Below are 11,114 nucleotides of genomic sequence, written 5' to 3'. Positions count from 1 at the left end.
AGGATTTCGCCGGGAGCGGGTGCTAATCTGAAAAATTGCACCCGCTTCCAGCGAAATCGCGGTAAAATTTCAGCCACAACCACGTCTCACAACCGTGATATACATATATTAAAGATTCAAATTAAAGGGTAAAACTGACAATAAATCAAAATAGGAAACGCGCTTGGGAAGCGTTCACATATTACATGATTCTATTTTTAGTGATTTTTGACTAACCTCTTCCTCTTCTAATCAATTGTGACATTTCGGTGAATCCCCCTCAAAGTCTTATGTGAAACTGAGGCTGACTCTCTTCTACTGTTAAATATAAAATCTAAATGTAATTTTATATAATCGTCAATCGAATAATTGATAATGAGCCAAAACTGTTTGATACTATTATGGGAATATTTTAAATTAAATTATTTAAACATTTTTTTTATTCTAAAACATTTGATGGATCCGCGATCTAAACCTGTTGACTCACATTTTTTCCGAAATTGATTTTTTTCTTATTTCATGGCACATTTTTTATACGCAGTTAACATCCCGCAAGCGAAACGGCGAATTACTTTTAGATTTTTTAAAATGGATTTTCGAAAATCGCGTTTCGGTATCTAGAACATAGGTTCGCGAACTAAACCTCTTAACTGCTGATGGAGTCTTATGGAAAATTCATACTTTTTCTGACATCGGTTCAGTTTACTCGTAGAATAGGCAAGTGGCACACATGTGAGTGTGTACAGTTTGGTATATGTGTATGTCGAAATTTTTTTGTGGCTACTTTCACGTCATCTTTGACGCTGTTGTCTACAGATCAACGTAAAGACGAAGGTGAGTGACGCTTTTCGATTATTAACACTAAGCAAATTTTTTGCAATAAACTATTTAAAAGTTTTGTAAGCACATCTGGGTTCCGTTAGCAATTTCAAATATTTCGACATATAAAACTTGCTCGCAGCTTGAAAAACAACGCGGAAAAATGCAAGCCCGGGGAAACAATAGAAAACCAGTTGTAGAACTCTACAGATAACAGGTTTAGAATGGTGGAGCACTTGTAGATAACATATGAAGAGCTTTCAATTATCATATAAGGTTTAATTTTGATTTAAATGTTATAAAATTAACGTGAATCATTTTTCTTAAGTAAACGAACAAAAAACATTTTGCAGATTAAAAAATATTGAAAATTGCAGAAATAACAACGATTTTCCTTCGCCTTGTAAAATTTCTAAAATGTCAGTTAACATGTTTAGACCGAGGATCCTTTATTTATATAATTCAAACATTAACTTAGACTGCAAACTAAAATTGTTTGTGTCAATAATCTTGGTGTTTAATATATCGACACGCATTTAAATATTTTTAGATCAGAAAAGCGTTACGTGTTACAAACCCATTGAGGCCACCTTCTATGTGATACTATGTGACGTTAGGGCAGACTCCCTTTCCCGTTCAGAGCGACACATAATATATGAATGCTTCCTTGCATCAACTAAATAAGAAGTTTGGCTGGACAAGACAGAATGCGTCCCGTGCTATGCTACAAACTACATTATACTATTATGTCATATCCCTTTCGAGCTGAGCGTAAATCACTCAGTTTTATCATGTAGTTCATATTATAAGATAAGGGAAGGGTAGGGGGTGATAGATTTTAAAATAATTTAGAATTCCTGCGTTAATTTTTTAAATAACACGTTTGCACCACAACACCGCTCTTACCCAGGTGACTGATTAATCCCTCAAGCAAAGAACCCCGCCAAAGAATTTTACAAAGTCACCTTGTAGAGCTCTCTACTTGGGCCCTTTAGTATCCAAAGATTTTCGTTTCAGGCGGCAAGGGTAGATGAAAGAAAATCAACAATTTGTCGCTGACCCATAGCGCCTCATCAGAGATCTCCCTGTTTCCTTTAAAAGAACCTTTGTATTGATATAGACAGGCATATCAATAAAATTTGTTTTCTTTCTCCACATACGAATCAGAAGAACACTTAGGTTGGTTCGAACAGTATATAAAACTGTGGAATACAGTTGTAGAAAAGTGGACCAAGAAGTGATTACAAGCCTCTGATTACTTTAAGAAGTATAAGTGTTTGGGTTTATTTGAAGGCTCGGGATTGGTAATTATAAAAAATGGAAGTTATACATATTTTCCAAATTTTAATTTAAGCTTTGTCTCCATTAGATTTTTTGTTGATGTTTTATTTACAGAGAAACATTGAATTCAATATTTTTCTTCTTGAAAACGGTAATCCGCTTGTCGAAAAATGGAGTCTAATTCGAAAGCAGATCATGCCACTACTGAAAATCAGTCTGAAACCTGATAAAGTAGCTTGCCTACAATATGGAATGTATCATATATCAATGAAACCATATTTCTATTGTCAGAAGAATAAATAATCAAAAGACATGTTAAATTATCAAATTTTTGATTTAAGTATTTCGTCAACTGGATTGAAATAATAACCCTGTCCATGGTATAAAATTATACAAAATGTAGGTATAACATGGTATATACGGTCGCCCCTTTTATTAGGAACCTAACAAACAAGTTACATTCTGTATGTTAGAAAGTACCTTAATATGATTGGATAAACCATAGTTACCCGTAAACAAAATTACCGTGCTCATGGCATAAGTTACATACTGTTCGGTAAGCGACTGCACGTAGCAGGGGAGGGCCATTCTACCTATTTACCTGTACAAAAATATCCATGCTAGACTGTACGATATGGTATATAGTACAGAATTGGTTTCGAGAATTATACGAAAAATTACTCCAATTTTCTGTCACTCAACGCAAAAAGTATTTATGAAATTTTCTAAAGCAAGGCACATTAAAATATAATAACTAAGAAATTACATTTCACTAGAAAGCCCACTGTGCCACCACGTTATAAGTCTATATCTACACAGTAATACAAGAATCTGAATTTCAGTAGAAAAAGGCGGTTGACTTTCAGATGTAACCAAAAGGATCATTCGCCAGTTGAAAGTCAACTGATGATGATAACATGACTTTAAGTAACGCGCTTGGTTGAAAGTCAGCTTCTTTATGGACGTGAAATGTACTTTACAGGTTAATTTAAAACAGAAAGATTGTTGCCTTCCCGTAAACGCGTGTATGTGAAATGAAACTAATAGGTTAATTTAAGTCAGCTGATTGCTGAAATTCATAAAATTTATGCGCCGTCGTTCAGTTATTAGGAACATAAAATGAATATAAAATTAAAAGTTGAATAATTTTAGGAAATAAATTTTATTAAATGTGAGAACTGAATAAATCATTCATTTATGCCTAATAAATCAAGTTATTTTATCTTTCAAGTCGATGAGATTAGTAGAAGGAAAAAAGAACTTAATGATACTAAACGAGGCTCTTATATCCATTTCAAGCTACCAGATACAGAACGTCAATCTTCAATCCTTTTTCATATCTTTTATTATCACATGTGCCATTATTCTATTCATACTCAAAATCCGTTAAAGATCTGAGCACATATATAAAAATAGGAAACGTTGACGAAACAACTATCATGAGCTCAGTGTTGATCTCTTGGCTCTTCTTGAAAAATCGCCGAAATCCTTTTAAGTGTTTGCGCATCGCCGCATCGAGTTCGCGCACGCCTTTCTGCCAGCACAAATTGAATTTCAGAGCACGCGAATGAAAATCATCCCAAAACTCAACATACCTGTCAGTTAATTATCATATTACTCATATATCAGATATCAGATATATCAGATATTAGATATCTGGTTGGAATTTAGTGACTTACTTAATCTAATGCAAAAATGAAATTCATCTACATTTAAAATCCATCATCTTGTATTACTGTTTATATTGTACACTTGGGACCTGACATCGTTCTCTTAGACTTCGAGAAACTAACTATGTTCAGGATTGAATTCTCGTCTCCGGCGGAGAATAACATTCATAGTCAAGATGAAGGAAAAGGCTGAGAGGTATTGAGACCTTAGAAATGAACTCAGGCCACTGCATCCTGAATATTTAGGTAAAATAATTGTCTTTGTGGTCCGTGCTCTCGGAAGTTTGAAGCCATTACTTGTTCTTAATTTCGAAGACATATCCTAGCGATAAAAACATGCTGAGGTCATTTTCATGTATGGCAGTTACTCCCACAGGACAATTACAAAGGCCTCCAGACATTCCCAAAGAGACAGCTCGAGCCTATCATGAAGTCATCTAGAGCCTTCTAAGCGCTAATTCCTTTTCTATCTATTCTTATTCATCCCTCCATATTGCACTTTCACATTCTGCCTTTTTAATTTACTTATAATGTAATAAAAAAAAATCTCACCAGCCAGTTTCAGAATCCTTTTAAATTTTAACTTTTATCATTTTGAAATCCTTTTATGATCATAAAAATAATTGATAATTATAATTATTCTTATAGTTATCCAATGATTCCAAGAAAGTATTCCATAGGAATCGAAAACAAATATATGGTACATACCTGAGATTTCCGATTGGTGGTTGTCCATACGGTATTCCAAGAAATGCCGCATATCTTCTTCCACTTCTGGATTCCTGAGTTGTTCCATTCAATATGCCTTGAAACGTTTTCACTAAAGGTTCTGTATTTACAAAAAAAATGCTGCACAGGAGGTGCAGCGTTAATAAATTAAACAGAAAACTGATTATTTCCGACTCCATCTTCATTTATGTTACAATAAGGCTGATGAAATTATGCGTTTATATAGTTGAGCGAGGGATTCCTTATCTCACATGTGACGCAAAAATGTATGAAAACCTTGAAAATATCTATTTTTCTGTGACTTCAGCATCAGGGTCTGATCCTCCCGTCCCGCCTGGTCCAAATTATTGAATTATAATTATAATTATAATATACCGATTCTTTTCTGAGTGTGTGCTCTTGTGTCAGCTGCAAATCCCCTACTCTGAAAATATTGTCTGGTTATCACCGTGTAATCTTCTGCATAATTTAAATTTTAGACACCAGATGTATGTTTGATGATTCAAACAAGGAAAACTCTTTTTGTTATTTCCAATGAGCTTGCAGAATTTAAAATTTATTAGATGTCTGGCTGCATTCAATCTTTTACACGCAGAAAAAATTCCGCTATGGTTGCGGGATTTTCAGTTAAAATAGCGACAGCATATCTCTTCTGTGCAGATTGTCGGTTACCATGCAAACAATTATAAACTATTATATTATTAGAAAAATTTGCCCTGATAGTGAAGATATATGTGGCTAGTTAGTCTTAAGGAAAATTCCCTAATATTAGACAGTGCCTCTATTAATTGCCAAAAATTTATCTTTAGAAGATTAAGTAAAAGAAAATTTTCTATATATTTTTATTGGAATTAATTTGTATTATACGCGCAATATTAGAAAAATCAATTGTTTAATTGAATCTAACTCATATATAAAAACATTTCATGTTTTATTATCAGAAAATTTAAGCAGAATTTCGGTTAAATACTAAAAATTATATTATATCCTCACACATATTTTATGACATTTTTTAGTTAAAAAAATGTTTGGGACGGGAAAAAGAAACAATAAGTGCACATTTTCCCCAAAGATTTTTAAAGCCATGAAGTTATTACTTTCTTCATTATAGTAACGTCCACGTTATGCAGGTGCAACAATACAAATTGTGGATGAAAATTAACGACGCAAAAATACGATATACCGTCGGAAGTTGTTAGCACGATCAGCGAAAGTACTATTAAAAATAACTGCTGAGTCGTTCAAAAATTGAGTCAGAAACTTGTTACAAACTGTTTGTTAACCTCATTAAATTTCGCGTCAAATGAACCTTAATACGGATATTTTTGAAATTTTTGAGAGATATAATGCGTGAGAAGTTTTAAGAAAATGTGAAAAAAATTCTCGAATTGTTTAACGTGGCTTCAACTTGTCGTATGACCTATGATTATTGTAGCAAAAATGACAAGTTAATACAAATTAGTCTTTGAAGTCTTATCTTTAATTTAAGTAGATAAAACTTAAAAAAATCTTCACGGGTTCTCCCGATACGACTAAAAATGTTCAAGCATCTAATGTCAAGTTTCAGTCAGCGATTACTGCTGTCTGCCGCGAGTGCGGTGGTCGCCGAGAATTTTTCAGATTTTGTTTCTCAAATTCTGATCGTGTGGTGAATTGTGATACTTAAGGGAGAAGACTGAAACTGACAGGACGTAGTCTGTTTTGTCTCATGTTCAATTTAAGCCAATAAACTTGAAAAACACTGATGGGTTCCCAAGATATCACAATAAATGTCCAAGCGTGTTTGCGGCGTGTCTCAGTCGGCGAGCAGCGCATACGGCCAGACTTGCTGCTAAAGCGACTGAAATTCGGTGCAGACACGCTTGGACGCTTGGGCATTTTTAGTCGTATCTCGAGAACCCGTAACATTTTTTAAAAAGTTTTTTGGGCTTCAATTTATGATAAGATTTTAAAGACTAATTTGTATAAAGGAACTCGCACAGAATGCATGGGAAAATGTCTTTCGGTGGATTTGGTTAAAACTTGGTAATTTTGTAGATTATAAGGGCCTAATGAAATATCCACGCAAAACATGGACAGTTTAAATGCTATACGGCGCCAAGCGCCTGAAATTAGAGGACAAGATATATCCATATAGCATTAAAAGCAAAAACGACGAACAAATCAGTATTACGCATTAAAATGTGGTAAACATTACGTCCGCCTCACACAGCTCGCTCTACGCAACATGCGAACGCAAAGCGCTCAATACATAATTATGACTGCAACACTCACTGTTTCAAAACAGAAAAGGTTATTAAATAAGATCAGCATTAGGTTCGATTGTTCGAATCATATATATCGCCCACTTCTCATAATGTTCGAACGCAAAGCGCTCAATATTTTGAATTAACTGCACATTACTATTTCCGGGCAGCAACGGTGATAAAATAGGGTCAAGATAAAGTGCAGGGGATTTATATAAATGGCATTACCTCCAATCAAACTAAGTTCACTTTGCACCCTTTCTACACTCAATGCAGTAATTCTATCAGTTATACTAAAACCTTCCAAGCTTCCCCGTCGCGAGAAGAGGACAATATTCAGGATTGAGACAAGCGCACATGATTGTTACCATATTTCAAAAACATTAAAGCCCAGAAAAGGTAAGTGTCGTAGTTGATTCTTAATATTGAGCGTTTAGCGTTCGACTGTTGCGAGAAGATGTCGATATGTATGATTGAGACAATTAAACATGATTAAGACATTATTTTAGAACTGTGGCTGCCCTTATATAGCGAGTGTTGTAGTTGAATCAAAATATTGAGCGTTTAGCGTTCGACCGTTGTGAGAATAGGCCGATATACATGATTCAGAAAATTGTACATGCTTAAGACCCTATTTTAGAACCAATGCTGCTCTCAAACTGTGAGTGTTGTAGTCGATTTAAAATATTTAACGCTTAGCGTTCGAGAAATATATATGGTTCGAATAATCGAACTTGATACTGACCTTATTTAATAATCTTCTCTGCCATGAAACTGTGAGTGTTGTTGTTATTGTCAAATATTAAAAGCCTTGCGTTTGAACGTTGCGAGAAGCAGGCGATTCATGTGATTGGCATTACTGACCTTATTCAAGTACCTTTGCTGCCTTTAAATTGTGAATTTTGCACTTTAGTCAGAATATTGAGCGCTTAGCCTTCGGCCGTAGCTAGGAGAGAGCGATTCTCATGATATACTCAGAGAAATGTCCTCTTGTAATAAAAGAATCTTTCTTGACGTAAATTGAATTTCTTCTTAAATTTAAGATTGAGAGGATTTTCATTTGTCTCAACAGGAATCCTTTTGTAGCAAACAATTCTCTTATGCGAGTGACCTCACCTAATCTTGCAGCCAAATAATTCTGTTTGTGTAAAACATATATTCACTTTGTTAAAAACAAAACAGGCAAGAGGACGATGTTCTTGTTTCAAGCCAACTGTTTCTCTAAATGATAGGCATTACCGCACTTGATACTGACCTTATTTTATCACCGTTGCTGCCCCGAAACAATGAGTGTTGCAGTTGTTTAAAAATATTGGGTGCTTAGCGTTTGTTCGTTGGAAGAAGTGCGTTCTATGAGACGGACGGATTTTGTCGTCGATTTTGCTTTTGATGCTATACGGATATATATTATGCTGTGATTTTGAGCACTTGGCGCCCTATAGCTTTCAAACTGTCCATTTTGTTTGTAATTCTTTTTATGGATATTTCATTGGGCCCTTATAACATACAAAATTACCAAATTATAACCAAATCCACCGAAAGACATTTTTCCATGCATTCTGTGCGGGGTCCTTTGAGATTTTCGCTACAACTATCCTAGGTTATGCTACAAGTAGAAATCGAGGTACAATATTTCAGGATACCTATCCTCATCCCTGAGGATATATATATATATATATATATATATATATGTATGTATGTATGTATGTGTGTGTGTGTGTTTCCAGCGTTTCTCAGTACTCAAGGTACATTTTTCTATTTTTGAATTCTTTATAAAAATGGAGTCGAAAATAATAATAAAAATTTATGTACGGTTAATAGTTAACGACCAATTAACAATAAAAGATTAACCAATCAGAACCACGCATTAGGTGGACTTCAGATTATATGTAATTGACGAGAGTGTGTTCGCAAAAAAGCTGAGGTCGTGTAATTAAAAAATGACAGGACAACTGCGCGACGAGATGTAAATTTGCGAAAAAAATTTTTTCGTCCAACGTGCCTGATAGAGACATTTATATTTCTTAAATAGGAATTAACAGAATTTGAAAGACAAAGGAATTATCTTTACAGGGGAGCTAGCATCGAGGGCATGTAGCAGCTTCAAATTCACTGAGGGGTAGTTTCATTGGACACTGGAAGGGAAAGCATAAACATGCATCTGTGAAGGAAATAATTATTGCCCATTCTACTGGGACTTGTAAATAGTGCTACTACAACAATATAATTGCGGGGTTTTCCGTCGATAAAATTAATCTCTTGTCGTTTTAGGTTCCAGTTTGTAAATTTTTGAACGAGTTTATTAATATAAAATTTAAACCAATTCTAACTTCAAAGACGCATACAATAATTTAAATAAAAAACTAATAAGAAAAATTAATAGCTTTTTTATTATATTTGGTTATAGTTTTTATTTGCCTTTTCAACTTTATTGTCATTCCAGCTGTTGCATAATAGTCTGATTATTCTAATGTGAAAGACCTCTATTTTTTTTTTCTTTATTATTTAAGACATTTAAAATGAGTATTGCAAATTTTTCTTTAATTTGATGTGAATGGAAATATTGAACGAAAACATTACATTTTCTATTTAAATTTACAAAGGAACATTAGACATTACGCAACTTAGCGGGATTGTATTATACCGGTAATCTTCGATATCCATTAATTTTTCATTAAAATCACTTGTCTTATAACATTCAGTCTCGGCAAGTTTTATAAATTCTAATTAGATAGGTATGCTTAATTACTTTAATTGGGATTGAAAGACTAATTTACTACATATGACAAATTAAATCATGCATTTCTATAATTTTCGTTGATAATGGATTAAGTGGATTGTTTGCAATTTAATTAAATAGTGCCATATTATTTAATTGAAATTTTGATTGGATTTTCGAATTTCATCAAAAAAGCAAATAGTGGCAAGGTAATTATAGAATCTATAATTCCTAAAAAAAAATCATCTCACGTATTCATATATGGGGCCATATATTTACAATTTAAAGAATTTTAAAATGCAGTTTTCATGACTAAATAATTAAAAATTAGAGGCGCTTGAAATTTTCGTTCAAAGACGTTTTCAGGGTGACCTCTATTTATATAATATTCACCATTCTCTCGGTGCTCCTGCTAAAATTTGTTGATTTCTTCCAATTTAGAAAAAATATGCTCCCTTTGCGAAACCCATAGTTTTTACTATCCACAAGATAGCTATGCATTTGCATCTGAAACTAGTGCCTTGAATTAAAAATAAAGTAATAGTCCCAGCTAAAAACTAGAAACATCCCTCGATTCGTTTCAGCAATATCTCTTTGTGTTTTTTAAATTTTAGCAATATACAAATTAATAAACCATTAAATTGTTAATAACATTTTTCGAGGTTTTTAAAATTTCTATACAAACATATAAGCAAAACATATACTAAAAGAAGGTTCAATCAGTATGAAATCTTTCAGAACCTTCACTTATCAATAAATAATAAGCTATCTATTGTTTTTGTTTCTTCCACGTTCAATAATTTATGATACACTGCGCAGCATATCGATTCCAAACTTATTCCTTTATTCTAAATAAAACTAAAAGTCCTATCTAAAAATAAAAAAAAAGAAAAACCCTGGATTCATCACACAAATATCTCCAGGTCTTTTTATTTCAGTTTTCAAACAATTATATTGTTTATAATTTTGAAGAATTTATTCAACAGTCATACGAAAAAATTGAAAGCAACGTACTGAAACATGACGTACATTAAAGTATCATAAAAGAAAAAAATATATTGATAAAAAGAGATATTTCGGCTTTCACTCGTGTAAAAAACTACGAATTATTTGCCGACGTTTCGTGAACATTGCAGTTCACATCTTCAGGGTTGACCTGAAACTGAGGAATCAGGTCATGATGTTCTTAGGTATACTTTCTACGATGCCTGTGATTGGCCAGAGCGCCCCACCGTGGGGACTGGTCGAATTTGATTGACCAATCAAGTCTTTTTACAAAAGTGCCAATCTCAGATACAATTAATATTATTAAATCTTTTACAAACTTCCCTTCCGAGCTTCTACCTTTGATAGAGCAATGTCTCAATAATACTTACTTTTTGTTCAATAACCAATTCTACGAACAAACCTCAGGGGCAGCAATGGGATCCCCTATCTCACCTGTAATAGCCAATGTTTTTATGGAACATCTAGAAACTAAAATCTTTAACCAAGCCAAACTTAAAACAGAATTCTGGCTCCGTTACGTTGATGACACATTTGTCATCTGGCGACATGGACGAGATGAAATAAATAAGTTTTTCGATTTTATCAATCAATTACATCCTAATATCCAGTTCACCATGGAAATAGAACAAAACGGAAAATTGCCTTTCTTGGACGTATTAGTTT

The 11,114-nt window shown here is 33.6% G+C and overlaps 1 protein-coding gene across 1 annotated transcript in view; it reads right to left on the bottom strand.

Annotated features, from left to right (window-relative positions):
- The window catches only part of LOC117180492 (venom carboxylesterase-6-like), a 128,344-nt gene that overhangs the window by 49,696 nt on the left and 67,534 nt on the right, over nt 1-11,114 (bottom strand). The window contains exon 2 of the mRNA XM_033372990.1: nt 4,458-4,578. Within this exon, the coding sequence (XP_033228881.1) occupies nt 4,458-4,578 (121 nt within the window). The remainder of the gene's footprint in view (nt 1-4,457; nt 4,579-11,114) is intronic.

The sequence above is a fragment of the Belonocnema kinseyi genome, chromosome 9, assembly GCF_010883055.1.
Source record: "Belonocnema kinseyi isolate 2016_QV_RU_SX_M_011 chromosome 9, B_treatae_v1, whole genome shotgun sequence".
NCBI classification, from domain to species: Eukaryota; Metazoa; Arthropoda; class Insecta; order Hymenoptera; family Cynipidae; genus Belonocnema; species Belonocnema kinseyi.
The sequence above is the reverse complement of the archived record's forward strand: the minus strand, read 5'-3'. Positions and strand labels throughout refer to the sequence as shown.